The sequence below is a fragment of the Acanthisitta chloris genome, unplaced genomic scaffold (assembly GCF_000695815.1).
Source record: "Acanthisitta chloris isolate BGI_N310 unplaced genomic scaffold, ASM69581v1 scaffold22328, whole genome shotgun sequence".
Lineage (NCBI taxonomy): Eukaryota > Metazoa > Chordata > Aves > Passeriformes > Acanthisittidae > Acanthisitta > Acanthisitta chloris.
This window is the reverse complement of record NW_008688953.1, coordinates 23,240-40,468: the sequence shown is the minus strand read 5'-3', so window position 1 is coordinate 40,468 and position 17,229 is coordinate 23,240. Positions and strand designations below refer to the sequence as shown.

Genomic DNA, 17,229 nt, shown 5'->3' with positions numbered 1-17,229 from the left:
CTAGCTGAGAAAATATTTGTTTTGCAGATCTTTGTTGAAATGTGGCTTCATCATTATTCACTGGAAATGTATCAGAAAATGCAGTCCCCTCATGTCAAGGTAATAGTTTGTACTTCATTTATGAACATCACCTGATAGTTGACCTCTTGTTTTGGAGTAAATCTATTTTGTGGAGATTTTTTTTTGTTTTGGTATATTGGTCCAAAGGAAAGAAATAACTTAGCAAATTATCTACATGAGTGTGTCAGAATTGCTAATCTAGTTATGGGAGAATGTTGTGAATAAGTGTGTCATCCAGACTTGCCTTCATTGCAGAAGTTGTGTTGGTTTTGTTCTGGTTTTTTGTACAAGACAAGTTTGTGGGATGGTCACAACAATCTGAAGTCCAATAATCAAAGTATCGATGGAGAAGATGCCACTATAAAACCATTATGTTAAATCCCACTGGGGCAATATGGCTCCTAAAAACAGCAAAAATTGATTTCCAGCAGAGGTAGCAACTGTTACTGAAATACCAATTCGTAATTTCTAAGATCCATAACCATTTTTTAGCATAAATCCAAATTAGAAAATAAAATCTTACTAAACTGTCCTTCAGTGCTAAGCAAATAAGCCATTTTTGTTGTTTCATATTCCAAAATATGCTCTTCACCATAATGGTGTCAGAAGCAGTCCTGTAGATACAGAGTTCAGAATATCTGACAAGCTCTTGCTCAGATGATATGAGACACTGTTTGTTATAAGCAGTTTGTGGTGGCCTGTTCAGTAACAAACTACTGCATGTAAGAACTAATTAAGTGTTGGGGAGGCTAAGATCGAAGGCATTGTAAATGTAAAGGGAATTTGAAGGAGAAGATGTTGATCCTCTGAATTCCCTCTGGGTCACAGTGGGACTTTCATAGAAGGGGAGAGAAATATAAAAACTGCTCAGGGTTTATTCCTGTGGGAAAGAGCAATATGAGAGTTAATTGACTGAGAAATTCTAATCCTTCACAGGATATGGAATAAAACATTTATATTTTGCTAGGGAAAAACATTGGAGAGCTGAAGTATGATGGGTTTTTTCTTTTATTCTGAAAGTTGAGCTCAAAATGCAAACTCATTAATGTTGCAAAGTCTCCACTTGGGACTCCCAGCAGCATGGCTGTGCACCTGTGATGGAAAGGCTTTGCTTGAAGTACCTTTGGTCTGTCTGTCTGTCCAGTCTCTGTGCATCAAGCGCTGTGCTTAGGCCAGAAATGATGATTGCTTTAAACTTCTCTCCTCTGTTCACCCTCTGTATTTCAGATGTTCTCTTCTAGCACTAGGGAGCACCAGTTGCAGACAGTGACTATCCATGTTATGGTGGAGTAGGGCCTAGGTAGAGCTTACAGTTCCCTGAAATCAGCACTTCAGGATCCTCCAAAAGGTGTGTTGAGCCACAAATTGAGGCCATAACTCCCTGATGGTATTTTAGTTTCATCTTTGATGGGAAGTAATCATGGACATGTAACATAGGAAGTTTTCGCTCTTTGTGGGTTAGAACACTGGAATGGGGGACTGGAATTCCCCATGACATCCATAACTGAATGAAAGCTGTGTCCTGCAGGACTGAGGAGAGGTTCTAGGTCAGCTAGGGACAGGACTTTTCATAAGCCTCTGATGCTTAAACTAGGCTTTGTAGGCTGGTCTCAGGGTGAGCTGAAGGAGAATAATCTGCCTCATAGTTCCTCAAATAAGGAAGTAGAATATCCAGAAATGTAAGCTTTATTTTAACACAAGCATTAAAGGCCTTGACTGGAAATCCAGGATCACCATAAACCTTATTCTTGAAATTATTAATAATTATGCAGGTTCACTTGATTCCATTTAGCCTTCTGTGTGTGTTGAAGGAGGAGCAATTAGTGATCCCTGGAACATCAGTGATTTGAAATGGCTAGATATCTGTATTGGAAAGTGGGATGAGATTCTGCAGAACTTGCTCTTTCATTGTCCAGCAGCCAGGTCTGTTTGCTTTGATGGGCCAAGACAGGTCCTAGCTAAGTAACTTCCATCTGAAGTAGAATCACAGACTTTTCCTTAAACCTTGTTAATGTCATCACAGGCTTCCCTTTACAAGCAGAAGGCAGTGGAATGGAAATGAATAGCAGATAATTTGAGAAGATGTACTACTTTACAGCTTTCAATTCTTTCTGGGGCTGCTGTGAACCTGAGGTTGATGCTATTTGCTGTGCTGAGTCACTGTTTCCCCCTCTAACTGAACAATTTTCCAATTCTTTTACATTGTCTATTTGCTTTTTCTTTCTCTGATTATCTCGAGTCCAAGTGTGCAGCATCTCTTTCTCTATTCCCTTCTGCTGTAATCACCAAGAACCCTTAAAAAGTAGTTTGATAAAACTTTGTGTAATGCTTCCTGACCTTCCAATGCCAGGTGCTCAGCCCCCAGCACTGCATGTGGAATAGCCATTAGCCTACAGGGTCTTGCAGATTCCTGTGGCAGGGGAGTCAGTTACAAAGCAGATGATGTGCTGGAGCTGTTGGGGAGCCTGCAGTAAAAATCCTACCAGTCTGAGTGTAAAACCAAGAGGTGCCAAACTAACACTGGAGGAGATTGGGTGGAGGCCATTTAAAGACAGCAGAGGTGTGATCTGGAGAGCTAGTTTAGATGCCTGACAATAGTCATTGGGATCTGTGTAGTGTACATTTTTTGTTTTATGTTTTTTCATTAATTTCATACATGTGTGTCACTGTTGCTACAGTATCCTCTTCACCATCACATTGTCAAAAAATACTCTTTACCTTGTTCACCCAAGAAGGGATCTGGCTGAGGCTTGCAGAGCTTTCAGTGTTGTGGCAAGATGCCTTTTGCATCAGCATGTAACACTGTTAGGTATGTCTTTTGCCTTTTTATACATGTGATGTTTCCCTAATAGTAAAAGTAATTTTCTCTTTGGAGGAAATTCCCAAGACCTGCAGCCTTCCCAAATGGCCTTAAAGTAGCAAAAAGACAGAGGATTTCTCTGAATTGGAAACTTGAAATTTGTTTTCTTCTCAGTATACAAACAGTGTTTGTCGAGCAGCACAGGAAGAAATGACAGAGTTTTCAAAATAGATTTAAAAAAGCTTTCAGAACATTGCACTCTTTTACTCCGTTTTTATTAAAACTCTAATTAAATCCTCATTGCTGCAATTCAATTAACTTCTGAAAAACAGGGAGTTTATTTGGCAAATCCTCCATACCCTCTGCCAGTACTTGCTCTGAGAGTAGCAAAGAGAACACCCACTTTTTTGACAGCTGCTCCCAGTTGTATTTCCAAGTTGACAAAGGGTATGAAATATTGTACAATCAATCTACTGAACACCAGAAAGAAGAGGATACTGTGGCTGCAGTTGTGTTGTGATATGTTGTCCCTGACTGTATTTGTGATGTTCATTTTTTCCCCCCACCCTTCTTCCTTGGGCTCATTCTCACTTTTTTTTTCTCTTGCTCTCTTCTCTCCTTTTTTCCCTCCCCCCTTCCTTTTTGTTTCTGTTGTCTCAGCTGGAGGTTCTCCACTACCGACTCAGTATCTCCAGTAAACACCACGGTAGTCCTGCCCAATCCAGCTACCAGGCCCTCCACGCATACCAAGTATTATCATCTTTTCATTTTGTTTCCTTTTGAAAAATCTTGTTCCATCAAATAATCTGCCAAGTGTATTGGTGCTGGCAGTGCAGCAACGTTTTCTGCCAAGGTGTGGTTTTACAACTTGATTGAGAACACTGCATAGAGATTGACTAAATTTTTCAGTGAAACAGATACTCAGATACTGGCAAAGATTATGGAGAAAATAGTTAAAATCTAGCATGTTATGAGGACTAATTGGGAACTCTATTTCTAGAGCTGCATTCTTGTAATGCATTGTAGGAAGACTTATCAGCTATGCTGACATTTTTTGACACCAAAGCTGCCTTCGCCGATGGCAGATTTTTGCCCCTCACACGCTAGTCATTTAAGCAAACTTTGCATGGAAGAAGAGATCAGAATTTGCATGGCTGTCACCCAAATTAAGGTAGGTAACATCTAGGGATTTTTAGCCAAGGAAATGTCATTGGATAATACTAAATTTGTAGTGGCAACATGAACTTGACTGTCCACTTTTGCAAAAGCACGAGTGGTACATTTGCAGATTGTCCAGGAAATGTGCATGCAGAAACATTCCTGTTGGAACAGATTGCTGATTTCTCTTTCCCCACTTCAGCCCTTTACTCATTGGATCTTCATTTTGGGAATGGGGAGGGCTAAGCTTATGTACTATAGAGCTCTTTGGCACTACATGGCATTTCCCTGCTCTTTAATCCTTTTTTTTTGTTCTTGAATTAAGTGCTATCTCAAAGTATTGCTTAGAAAGGAACTCAGAAAGTACTCCTAGTCTTAAAATCTTTTTTACTATTATGTTTATCTAATTACTGTGTTAAGAATGGCATGAAATTGTCCTGTAAGCTGACGTTTGATAACACAAACACTTGTGGGGGAAACCAGTGATGTTCATAATGCTGTTGATCCAGGCTAAGAGGGAAGTATAAGAATTGCTGTGTGGGAAAACTACTAGCATCACCCAAAATGATGAACTGAAATAGTGGTAGTGGTGGGTTTGGAAATTCTAAAGGTACCTTCAAGGGGAGCCTAGGACTTTTTAAAATTACTCCCTTTCAAGGCATATAGCAGAGTATTCACTATCCCCAATTGCTTTTGGAGATCCTGATCTAAACTCCTAGGACCAAGTAAGTACCTTCTCAGAGCTCTACCCTCTTATATAAACTCTCCCCAAGACTGTAGAAAATACACTTACATAAGCAGGAGCTGTCAAACTCACAAGACCAGCCTTCATTAGAACTAGTAACCATTTATCCTTGTCGTAGAAGAGTCCCAGATCTGGCTGTATTATGTGACTGTACTTACCATTAAGCTTTGAATCTTTCCTAGAGTGAATGCCACAGTGTATTAAAGATCTTAGGAGACTGTAAAAACACATCTGCTTTACCTCAGGCATTGCAGAAAAAGGACATAGGACACACACAGCCACACAGACCCCCCTGCCACCAGCACTGGAAATACTGTTGAATGGATTTAAGAAGGATAAGTTTCCTGTATAAAAATGTCTGCCAGTTATATTCAGTGTATTGCCTCAGCATGACTGCACCTGACAGCCTGGAAACATCTTGCAGCTATGGTCTAATACACACTTTCAGCACTTTCCATTATACTTGCAGCTTGTTTCGTGTACATTCTTCTTTTCAACTTTTGTTGAAACTTAGTATACAAATGATACCTCAAAATCTGCCTTCTGTGGTGGGTTGAGATTAGTTCATTCCTAAAGCAGATTACAGTAGCAAAGGACTTTGTCCCCAGAGTCTGCAGCAGACCAGCTCTGGTGCTGGGCACCCAGGAGAACCAGCTCTTTTTTACCTCATTCTCCTCCCTGCTCTACCACACACTCACTTGTTTATTAGTAACATCACTGTGGCTCACTATCACTCCTTGTGCTACTCCCACTCAGGCTACTTCTACCCATAAGGATGCTAGAACCAACAGGATCATGCAGGCCTCGAAGCAGTTCTTATTCTTACCATAACTCTGTCTAGGACTATTCTTTCTTATAAGGCAGCTGAGTACCAGCATAGGAAGGAGAACTCTAAAGCCAAGCCATGAGTATAAACAAAGGACCTGCTGTGCTTTCTGCAGCAATGAACTTATAACCATAATGAAAGCCTGAATATTCTTTTTTCAGAAAGGGGTAAGTCAAAATCTACACATTACTCTGTTCTTTAATGCTAGCCCAAAATTCAGTGCATTAGAGTACTGTAGATACATTTTCTTACAATCAAAATATGCTACTGTTTCCTAGTGAACTGATGGTAGAAGATTGATGCAGCTTGTCCTCTGGAGCAAGCCTGTCCAAAATCAGGTGGCACCAAACTATGGTGAAGAATGTGGAAGGAAGAGAACATTTCTTGTATTTTGATTTGAGAATATAATTTTCCTGAAATATTTCCTGGACATTTAGCATGTGATAATCATTAGCTTCCTCTCTTTGGCTTTGAATCTAGGAATCATTTAAGCCCACTGAAGAGCACGTGCTCGTGGTAAGACTGCTTGTGAAACATCTGCATGCTTTCAGCAACAGCCTGAAACCAGAGCCTCTCTCACCTTCAGCCCACTCCCACACAGCCAGCCCACTGGAAGAGTTTAAAAGGTAGGTGCATGAGCAGCCTATTTCTGAAATGTACAGGGCTTCTCTCTGAAAAGCTCAGCTTTCACCGAGAGCTTGAATTGCATTGTTTTGATGACTAAATACAGAAGTACATTATTAAAAGTACATGAGAGCTAATGGATTTTTTTCTTCACATCCACTGAGGAGGGGCAGCTTTAGCAGCAGCTGTTGCACTAACTACATCTTGGCACGAGTCAGAGAAAAGAAAATGCTACCAGATAATTCTGGCCAAGGTTAGGTTAGTAGGTGGTACTTAGGAATTTGAGTTGAAATTCAATAGCCAGAAGTAGTTTCAGTTAAGAAAGAATAGGTTTTGGTCAGTCCTTTCTGGATTTGCATTTGTGGAAGTGTGTTGGGTTGTTGGTTGCTTGGGTTGGGTTTGTTTTCAAAATTTTGCTGCCAGTTTATACACATGACTGTCTTGGCATCTGTTTGCAGGGTTGTAATTCCTCGGTTTGTCCAGGAGAAGCTTTACATCTTTCTGCAACACTGTTTTGGCCACTGGCCTCTGGATGCCTCTTTCAGAACAGTATGTACCTGCTTCTCTTTCTAGTCTGTGCTCAACAGAACTAGTTATTAGTTATTGCTGTTCAGCAGCTATTTCTTGGTCTTTAAATCTCTCTTTTCTGGAGCAGTGGAATTCTTTGCATGCACATTTAATGTTACAGTGCCAATTAGACATAAGGAAATTGAATGTATCTTTTATGCATGATTTTGCCTAGGTTCTTGAGATGTGGCTAAGTTACTTGCAGCCTTGGAGGTATGCTCCAGAAAAGCCACCCCAGAGCACAGAGCCTTTGCCTCGCAGCGTGTCAGAGAAATGGTAAGGAGGAAACCAGCTGTAAGTAATCTGAACCAAACCTCAAGTTTATGCAGGTCCTGAGTAAAGCAGCAGTATTTCAAGAATTATCCACCAACCTGAATTAGCTTCCTGTACAAGACTAGAGATGACTTTTAAGAACACCAGGTTTTGTTGTAAGAGTATTCTTTTGTCTCAATGCAAACTGATCGTCTTTCCAGAGGCAGTGTGAAACATTCCCTTAATGGCTTGTTTGGCAGAAGGCAAAATAAAGATTATTTAAATGGCTGTACTCACAAATCCTGTACTCACTTTGACAGGGCTGCCTTCATTCAAGAAAACCTACTCATGTATACCAAGCTGTTTGTAGGATTTCTGAACAGAGCTCTTCGAACAGACTTGGTCAGTCCAAAAAATGCCCTCATGGTGTTCCGAGTAGCTAAGGTGTTTGCTCAGCCCAATCTAGCTGAAATGATCCTGAAAGGTAAAAGGATATTTTGACATCTTATGCTGTCCTGTTTCAATCTTTCTTCACAATAGCTACATCTTACCTCAGAAGTACTGAGGTGAATAGACTTCTCTCCCATTTTGCATGTGATTTTGCTGTTCAAAAGTCTGTGTGTGTTCACTAATGTTTGTCATATTGGTTTGGTATGCCTGTAGTTCTTTTCTAACCATAATTGAGATCTCATTCCACAATTTTTCTTTAAAGACTAAAGAACACAATTGCAATAGTCAGCTTTTCTTAAACTTGTCTTACTTATTTAGCAGAGCTGGTCAGCAAGTCAGGCATGCACTTCAGGTTAATTATAAGACAGTAAATTTGAGTCAGGCAAGATTTGACAAATATCAATGTCTGAAGTGTCATGATTCTCTACTGCCTTTGTTGAACAATGTTATAGGCTTAAAATGCTGCCTGTATGGTCTGCATTCAATGCACTCTGACATTTTGTGCCGTGGGCAAAGAGAATTAAGTAATAAAAGTAATTAAGGCCTCTTTCCTTTGAGAACTACCTGCTTCTCTAAAAGCAAGTTGCCCAGCAGCCTTAAGATAGCTAGACCTTCCCCAGGCAAAACCACTATTAGTTAAGTAACCATCTTCCCTGCTTTACTCAAATTCTAGGAGAACAGTTATTCCTGGAGCCAGAACTTGTAATTCCCCACCGTCAACACCGACTTTTTATGAGCTCCACGCTCGGTGGGAGCTTCTTGTCATCGCGGTCTCCAACTGTTACAGATGCCTCATTTAAGGTGAAGAGTCATGTCTACAGCCTGGAAGGACAGGACTTCCAGTACAAACAGATGTTTGGCACAGAAGTCAGGAATTTGGTAAGGACAATTTTTTTTCACCTGCCTTTCTACTTCAATAGATGATTTCTCAGTGCTGAGCATCCATGTTATGAGAAGTTAAGAGTGGAAAACTTGACACCTTGCATTGCTGTATAATTTACCTTGCTGATGTTGACTTCTGGAACCTGAGGGGTCTCAGTGCAGCACAGCTGTAAAAATCTACTTGCTCTTGGCTAAGTAAGAAGCTAACGTAACAGCTTGCTGCCTTGAAATAGTATATAGAGAGTATTTCCTCTCAAACACACTTACCATGATCTGATTCTCTGTATTGATGAATACCCTTCATCAAGTCAGAGAAAAATAGCAGGAGAAAAAAATAGAAGCTCAAAACCTAAGCAGTTACTCAGGTTTCTTAAATGCTTCAACAGCAAAAAACCTTTGCCCTACTGGAAATGCAGCTGACAGCACAAGTTGATGAGCCAACAGAGTGAGTTTGCTGGGTTTGCGCTCACTGCCAGCTATCAAGGCAGAGTTTCATCCATATATTGATGGTCAATGGTCCTTTATCTTTGTCTCACACAATTTTGTTCTGTTTTTTGGTTTAGGTGTTAAAACTTGCTCAGTTAATTTGTCAGGCACAGCAGACAGCAAAATCCATATCAGACCATTCTGCAGAGACAATGGCTAGCCAGTCCTTCTTCTCGTGGTTTAGATTCACACCATCTGAGATGAATGGTTCCTACACAGGCAATGACCTTGACGAAATTGGGCAAGACAGCATCAAAAAAACAGATGAATATTTAGAGAAGGCACTGGAATACCTGTGCCAAATCTTTAAGGTACGTAACATCTTTCTAAGAATTTGCTCAGTGTGAGCAAGAGTCAGGATTCCTCAAATGTATGTCTATGTCTCTTGTACTTTGTGGGGTCACAAAGCCATCCAGAGACCTTGCTGGCAAATTTTGTTGTTAACATCTTCTAGACTCTTAACTTCACTTGACTACTTCAAAGGCTTTCAATACAGGTGAAATTAGGAGCTCTGAATTTGTACATGTCGAGCCTACTTTGTGTCAAGTGACCACTCTTTTGGACTGTATAGTTTATCCCAAACCTATCTCTTTAGTTGTGCCTGTTTTCACGTTTACAAACAGGCAAGGCAGTTTTACAGACAGTCCAGTATCTTCTAAATGTAGAGGTATAAAAATACAACAAATAACTGCAGTTGTGGATGAACTGTTAAACTTAAAAGAACAGATTAATTTCTCTGCAGCCACACTCCCTTGTATAGAATTGACCTAGAAGCAAGCTGTTTGATACTCCTTGAGAGCTAAGGGACATACAAACCAGAACACTTCCCTTGGATTGGAAAGCACAGAAAAGAAACCAGGAGACTTGTATCTCCTTTTAATGACTTAACTGAGGTCCTGTGAAGCAGTTCTTGGTATCTGAGCTGGATGTCAAAAACTTTCAGTGCTAATGAGTTTGAAGTGAGAAATAAATGAAATAGGAGGGGGTAGATCAAACACCTGCTATAAGAACTGTGTTATTCTTGAGCAGCTGAGTGAAGCCCAACTGACCCAGATGATGATGAAATGTGGGACAGCTCAAGATGAGAATGGAAAAGAACAGCTTCCAGACTGCATTGAGAGCGAGGATGGCCTCATTCTTACACGCCGTGGCAGGTACCAGGTGAGAGAAAAGATTCCCTATCAGTACTAAGATTGTTCTTGAAAAAAACAAGTTGTTCTCCTACAATGAAGAGAAATGCAACCAACTTGGGGCTAAGATAGGTGCCAGTATAAAGGAGTTTCAGATGGGAACTGCAAGATAAGTTGTTTATTTTCCCATTTCTAGATCATAAATGGCTTACGTAGATTTGAGGTGCAATATCAGGGAGATACTGAGCTCCAGCCCATCCGAAGCTACGAAAATGCCACTCTCGTTCGCCTCCTATTTCGCTTATCCTCACTGCTCAACGAAAGGGTGAGTGCAGCACTGCCTCCTTTTGTGTTTTCCATTGCAAGTTTTTGTTCTTCACTGCAGGTGCACATATATGACACTTGCGTTGCTCTTGCTCCATCTCTTTTATTGTGGTCTAGATGGGTATTTCCTAATGGTACCAGGCCTGCTTCTGTGCCTGCTTCTGCTCTTCCTACACAAAACATTTAAAGTGTTATTTATTAAGGTATTCATTAGGGTTGATGAACAATGAAGTATCATTCAGAATAAATGTTTCTAATACAGGAAAAGCAAATTCTTTTCTTCCTATAGGTATGACAAACACAAGGCAAGTCTGCACTAAAGCAGTTCTGCTGTTTGAAAGTGCATTTTGGTCCCCTCCTTCCCTATAATCTTCATCCCATAAAGGAAGGAACTTCTAAAATAAGTGACACTTACTTTATGACAGTAGTTGCAGTAGAATACTAATGTTATAATGTTTGTCACCTCAGTTTGCTGATCAGATGGACATGCTTTGCTCCAGAGAAGATTTTGTTGGCAGACTTTGTCGCTATCACCTTACCAAGCCCCACCTTGTCCGGAAAATCCGGCACAGTCCCATGGTGAATGACAGAACAAGCTTCAACCTGGGACCAAGAATCAGTCTGAGGTTTCTGGCCAGCTACAGGACTCTCATTTCTTTGCTGATGATCTACTTCCTTGCATCCTGGTTTTACATTGGGCCAGTGGGCTGCACGTTCATTATCCTGATTGGATATTCTCTTTATGCTGTAATAATGACGTTTTTCTTTGAAGGATGGAAACCACATGAACACTAGTTTTCTTCTCCTGGCTTACACTTGTAAAAATATGTTTTAAGGATGAGTCTGGGATTCTATGACTAACATGCTTTCATTATATCAGATCTACCTAAAGTATTTTTTAATACTAAACTGAGTTTTATAAACCATGTTGTGGTTTGTGGAGTGGAGATCATCAATGTAAATTTTATTTTTATAAAAGCATTCCTATAGAATCTAGTGAATATGTTGTTTGTTTGGGGCTTTTTTGGGGGAGGGAATGAGCTATCAGTATTTATAAAACTGAAATAAACCGTGCCATAGGTAGAAATAGTTTTGATTCAGCAATAACTGCATTGAAGCCTCTTACACTATTCTAAAGCAAGAATTGGCTGTAGGACTCCCACAGCATGCTGACAGGCAAAGCATGTTAGAAAGGCAACAGAAATAGCAGTGTACACAGAAATTCATAGGAAGTTGTACTGATAAAAACAAAACCAACCCACAGAAGACGGGACAAGGCAGGAGAAAAGTGGCATCTCACAGCCCAGTGCTGGGCTTAAACCTCTTTACTGCCTCAGGCCTCCTTAACCCAGGCAGCTTTGTGTCTTCTACCTCCATAAACCACTTCTTCATGTTGTTTGCACCTGTTCTGGAGTCACTTCTCAGTTGGGGTATTAACACTTGCATAGAAAAACAGAAGTTACTGCTCTGTTTCCCCTTGCTGTAACTCTATGCTGCCAGCTTTGGCCAGCAGATAGGAACATAACTCTCTTGGAGTTCAACAAATACGACGTTGTCCTCTCCCCTGACATGAAAAGGGCAAGAAATCCCTTTTGTTCCATCAATGCCTAAGGAATCAATCAGTTCCCATCTCAGGCAGCTGCACTGCAGCAATACTCCTGTAAAATACTGAGGGCTGCACACAGCAGTGAGAGGAGATGAGACACTTAGTAAAAACATGAGACTACCCACATGTGCCTTATAACATTCACAGCAGCATCTGACTCAGACCAGTTAAACACTGATGGAGCTGCCCAGCAGGGTGAGGATGTCAGTTAAGTGTCTCAGTAACAAAGTGGCACAACCTAGAGTAATAAATAAAAAGCATGTGTTTTCAGTCTGTTTTTTGACTTTAAAACATCCTTATTTCCCTAGGACCAAGGGTTCCCCACCAGCAGGCACAGCTGTGTGTATATTGTCTCAGTGTTCACTCTCACTTTTTCCTGCAATTTCCATTCTCTGAGCTATTTATGCACCAAATATTCCTTGGGGCAATGCACCAAAACATGCCACAAAGAAGAATCCAAAGAAAATCAGTTTCCAAAGACAACTCAATCAGTAAAATAACCATTTTGTGCTCAGTAAGAAGTACACCAGTTACGCACTTCGAAAGAGGACTAAGCAAAGTGAAATAAGGTTCAGTAAGAAAACAGCTATAAACTACATGTAAGTAAACATCCAGAACAATGCTGGAGGAAACAAAGCAGTCAGTACCATGAAAATCAGACTGTAATAACCAGTTTTTGTTACCAAATCCATCAGTTTGCTTGAGTCTCAGAGCTGCATGAGGGTTGCATCTCAACATGTTTCACACGAGAGGTTATTTCCTACTTACTGGGCACTGTCCTGCTGTAGATAATTGTCCTGCTGCCTTGATTTGGAGTACCTGATACTCGAGGCCCTTGGCTTTGTTCACTTGTTTGCTCAAACTGCCACTTCACACTGCTCCCATAATCAGCTCTGCAGTCACAGGACTTGGGTCATCATTTCTCTCTCTTTTTCACCAGTTAAAAAACTACATTGTTTGTTTGTAGATACCATTACTAATTGCTTGACCAGATATTCCAGGTCACTAAGAGGACAGTAAGGACAGTGTTGCATAGGATATAGAGCCATTTAGGATTTCATCCCCTGACCTCCGAAGCCTGTGAGTTGTCACTTATCATAGAACACAGTAACCATCATCCAATGGACACAACAGAACTGGTATCTAACATGGGAAGAGCAGTACAATGTTAGCATCCAACACAGGAATAATAATAAATTTATTACAATAGAAACAAACAGATAATGCATTAGTTCATGTACAAAATACTGGTAGCATTCTGCTGCCTCAGTCAGTGCCTACTAAGTACCCACATTAAAAAACATCCTAAAACTGATGACACCACATAGATTTACAGAGGTCATAGCAATTTCTTGACACTGCTGTAACAGAGCCCAGCTACTCTTTAAGGTTTGCTGCACAATACAGGGAGATGGGGCAGGATATAACGAGAACATCTGAAATTTGAAATTCTGCAGGAGGAAATTAAGAGTGAGCAACTTATAAGCATGGGGGAAATACAAAAAATGCACAAGATTAGGAGTTGCTTGTGGCAAATATTTTCTTAGAATTGCCCAACAATAAGGCAGCTGATGACTGACTTGAGTGCCCATCATTGTCAAGGCACAAAGGGTTGGTTGTCAGTTCTACTCCTGAGCTGATGTTTTTTTCCTTTTAAACAAACTGGTGTAGTAGAGGAGCATTTTCACTGCAGTGCATCAGCTCCCAAGGGAAGCCAGATGCCTCAGACTTAGAAGAAATGTAGCTACAAGCCTGCTGGATTGACCTGTGTTACTTGGCCTTTATACTGTTGGGTTTTTCCCCCACCTTTACATACACACTTACTGAATTTATAGAGGAAGTCAGTGTGCATATTAGTATCTCTTCTTCCTCATCAACCTCACTCTTGTGGAGTGAAAAATGTGGTCCCTGCTAACCAAAAACCGTTTATACAAAGTAGGATTTAAAATAAGCTATAAAATACTTTTTTTTTTTTTGCTCTATCTGGTTCCACACTCCCACCCCCTAGTGGGATTTATCTCACATATTTGAGGGATGCCTCAAAAGGTTGTCATTTATCCCATCTCTGGGCAAAGCTAATAGGCAAAAAGGTTCCTGCAACCACTGAGAAGTTTGCAAGCACATTCTAGTTGCAGCTAATTTATTTCTGGGGCAGTATCAGGTCACAAAACATACAGTGTGAAAGGAATACTGGCACTGAGCAAACTTTGAAGCAAATTAGGACATTTTCTCCCTACTCCCTCTTATACCAGACTCCCTGACGGAAGTCCACAAATAATTTCTTCTCTAAGAAGACAATAAAAACTCATCCTAAATACAGTCTCAAGAACCATATATACATACTCTGTATATTTGAAAATGCTGGCAAAAGTCCACAGAGGCAGAAGATAAAAAGCATGAAAGCTAAGTCTAACATCAGGTTCTCTACTGAACCTGACACCTAGAAACAAAACAACATAAGGCTTCTTTCTTCTGCAGTAACCTCCCCAAACTGTTTTTCCGGTGGCATGTGGAAGAGACCAGCTGTGCTGAGACTTTCTTGCTTGCTTCATGACTTAGACAGTGAGGTGTTATGCAGCAGAGAGGCAGGCCTGACGAATGCTCTGTGCCCAGGTGTTTAAGAGTGCTGTGACTGAATGCTTGTCTGGAAGTTGCAATAGTTTGGAAGTCATGTATCGATACACTGACTGCAAGAAGGGATTGGCTGCTGGAAAAAAAGAGAACAGATGAAGGAAGTTATAATAAAAATTGTATTAAAAATAATTAAAAGACTAACACTAGATGTGCACATTTCCCCACCGTTACCCCATACACATGCCCAATAAATGTCATGCCAGCATCCTCATACCATACTGTCTGGGGTTCTTTATCCACAGAGGGCTCTGGTCTGGATAGTCTGCTGGAACACTGAGCTGCAGTGGTGGGACATTTGGAAGATTCTTGTCATCTAGAATACAAACATACTTCCCATCAGATCAAAGCATTCCTTGCTGGATGAAAGGTTTTTTGGGTATAATTCAGCTTGGTTTCTAACCTCAGAACCCAAGGAGGAACCAGACTGTACATCTCCTTTTTTATTGAAAGGCAATCCCATTGCTCACTTCAACAGCACTTAAATTCTTGGAAGAAAGGCCTGGCTCACCATTTCATCTGCTCAACTCACTAAGTTAGACACCTCATTTTTTACCATTAAGTGCCTTATGTACCAATACCCACACAAAACCAGTCCCAGTTTCTCAAAGGAACAGGAGGAGGAAAGACTAATTTTCCCTACTGGAATCCAAGAACAAAGCAAGTAAATAGACGATACCAACTCATGAGTATTCAGCTAAGATGAAAAAAAATATGCAATCTGAATTTCTGTAATGTACATAATTGTCAGTGATCATTAGTACAAAATGAAATAGACCCTCCCAAAAATTTACTCAATGTTTCTCTAGCTCTGTCCTAGTTGTTGGAGGCAGAACAACTCTCACATATCTGTCCTAGTTGTTGGAGGCAGAACCATTCTCACGTATCAGAACAGGTCAAATCAGGAATCAAGATTGTTGCTAGCAACAAGTCATTTTCTAGACACTAAATGAGATTACCAATTGCAACTTCAGTGCAGAGAAAGGATCAGTGTCAATTGAAATGCCCAGCTGTACCCTGAAGCAGGCTGAGCAGGATGTCATGATTAAGCAATGCTATGAACCTATTAAGTACAGACTTCATGCAGAAGTTGCAGATTAGCCAGAATCATGACTGTTAGCAAAAAGCTCTTTTTCTATAGTCAAGCTCAGCACATCTTTCTGAAATCAGCCCTTAGATTCCTCTTGCTTACCTAGCTTGCATATGAGATGAACTGTGCCGTTATTACTGCAGTGGGAAGGGTCCAGGTTCACCAGGAATTTAGGATTTAATCTTGCAACTTCTCCTTGTAAGACATTTGGTATGGTCTGTCTTTCATCCTCCTCATATTTCCGTTTTCTAGGGGAAGCAACTGGGGCCCTGTGTAAAACACAGTCCACAAAAGGACCAGGTAAAATATAACTATATAACCCACACCCATCTATAAACCCATCTGCTCTTTTAAGAGTTTCTACAAATAAACATTTTCTCCCCAAATAGTGAACACTTAGGACAGAGAGCAGGTCAGTGACACCTACGTGATGGGTGGTCCATGAATTGCGGTCATAGCTGGCATGAACGTTCGGTAAAGGGAATGGTTGAAGACTGGTGAACGGATGTTGGCCAAAACAGCATCCAGAAGTGGCTGACACAAGTACTGCTGCTTGGTAGGGGGCACTGGAGGAGGTGGTGGAGTAGGCTGAAACACAAGACAAATCCCTTTTCTTTTAACCATCACCAAACAAGAAATCTCTACTATTTATTCTGCAAAATTTTATAGCTATAAGCTTCCAAAGCATGAAATGCAAATGATTATCAAAACCACTACAGTGACAGTATGGGAGGAAAAAAAACCATCCACAGCCACAAAAGTTCCTAGAAAGAATTATTCAAGTCTTGGCACAAAGCACAAGAAATTGAAAGTTCAGTTAAAAGATACAGACAGGTGACTTACTTGAAATACATGCTTGCCCATTTTTTCCTGTTCTCTTATTTAGTCCAACTTACTTGAAGTCTTAACAGCATGAGCAACAAAAAAATCCCAAGACCTTTCAGAATTAATTGCTTATCTTGGCTGGCACAAAACAGTACATACCACAGCCATGTCATTTTTCAGCTTCTCCAGAGCAATTTCACATTTCTGCAGTGTCTTCAGAGGACACCTGCAGCAGAGGAGAAATTCCATCACCACAAAACAGTCACCTCAGCTGAAGTGTTTCTGCTATCTGAGCCCCACAGGTGGGCTCAATGTCAACATGGTCAGATGCTAAACAACAAATTTCTGGAATAGCTGAGAAAACTGATGTCCAGCCAAGAGGAAAGAGTTACCGTTTTGAAGGGTCAGTCAGGATATCCAAGAGACTCTTCATTTTACTCAGGTCCTTCTTCCTATCTGAAATATTATCAGACATATAAATACTGACTACAAAAACAGCTTCCTTTCTTGCAGACAGAAATATAGTACACTGGTAAAAGTATATAATTACGTGTATACATAAGCCAACACTGAAGAAAGTAGTGTAGATCACAGATCTTTCATCTAATCATAAATATATCCATTGCATAAGCTCTAAGTCTAAAAAAATATAAGCAAAGGAAAACTGATGAGAGTTTAAGGATAAAGATTTTGCCCATTCATCACATGACATCTTTAAAGTCATAGGTAAGAGCAACTAACCTTCTCTGTCATTTTTAATCCTTGGAACAGAA

At 40.4% G+C, this 17,229-nt stretch overlaps 2 protein-coding genes across 2 annotated transcripts in view; one reads left to right on the top strand and one right to left on the bottom strand.

The window, feature by feature from the left end:
* Positions 1–11,108, top strand: part of SMPD4 (sphingomyelin phosphodiesterase 4, neutral membrane (neutral sphingomyelinase-3)) — a gene marked incomplete at its 5' end in the record, with an annotated part of 15,489 nt that extends 4,381 nt beyond the window's left edge. Inside the window, 11 exons of the mRNA XM_009081249.1 lie at positions 28–99; positions 3,521–3,610; positions 6,070–6,215; positions 6,672–6,762; positions 6,956–7,056; positions 7,353–7,516; positions 8,156–8,361; positions 8,928–9,161; positions 9,880–10,011; positions 10,177–10,305; positions 10,773–11,108. Coding sequence (XP_009079497.1) covers positions 28–99; positions 3,521–3,610; positions 6,070–6,215; positions 6,672–6,762; positions 6,956–7,056; positions 7,353–7,516; positions 8,156–8,361; positions 8,928–9,161; positions 9,880–10,011; positions 10,177–10,305; positions 10,773–11,099 — 1,692 coding nt within the window. The remainder of the gene's footprint in view (positions 1–27; positions 100–3,520; positions 3,611–6,069; positions 6,216–6,671; positions 6,763–6,955; positions 7,057–7,352; positions 7,517–8,155; positions 8,362–8,927; positions 9,162–9,879; positions 10,012–10,176; positions 10,306–10,772) is intronic.
* A 2,925-nt stretch (positions 11,109–14,033) lies between these two features.
* Positions 14,034–17,229, bottom strand: part of MED15 (mediator complex subunit 15) — a 20,547-nt gene continuing 17,351 nt past the window's right edge. The window contains exons 13-18 of the mRNA XM_009081248.1: positions 16,849–16,912; positions 16,616–16,682; positions 16,059–16,219; positions 15,734–15,900; positions 14,759–14,857; positions 14,034–14,617 (exon numbers count right to left, since the gene is read on the bottom strand). Of these exons, the coding sequence (XP_009079496.1) occupies positions 14,481–14,617; positions 14,759–14,857; positions 15,734–15,900; positions 16,059–16,219; positions 16,616–16,682; positions 16,849–16,912 (695 nt within the window). The 3' untranslated portion in view covers positions 14,034–14,480. The remainder of the gene's footprint in view (positions 14,618–14,758; positions 14,858–15,733; positions 15,901–16,058; positions 16,220–16,615; positions 16,683–16,848; positions 16,913–17,229) is intronic.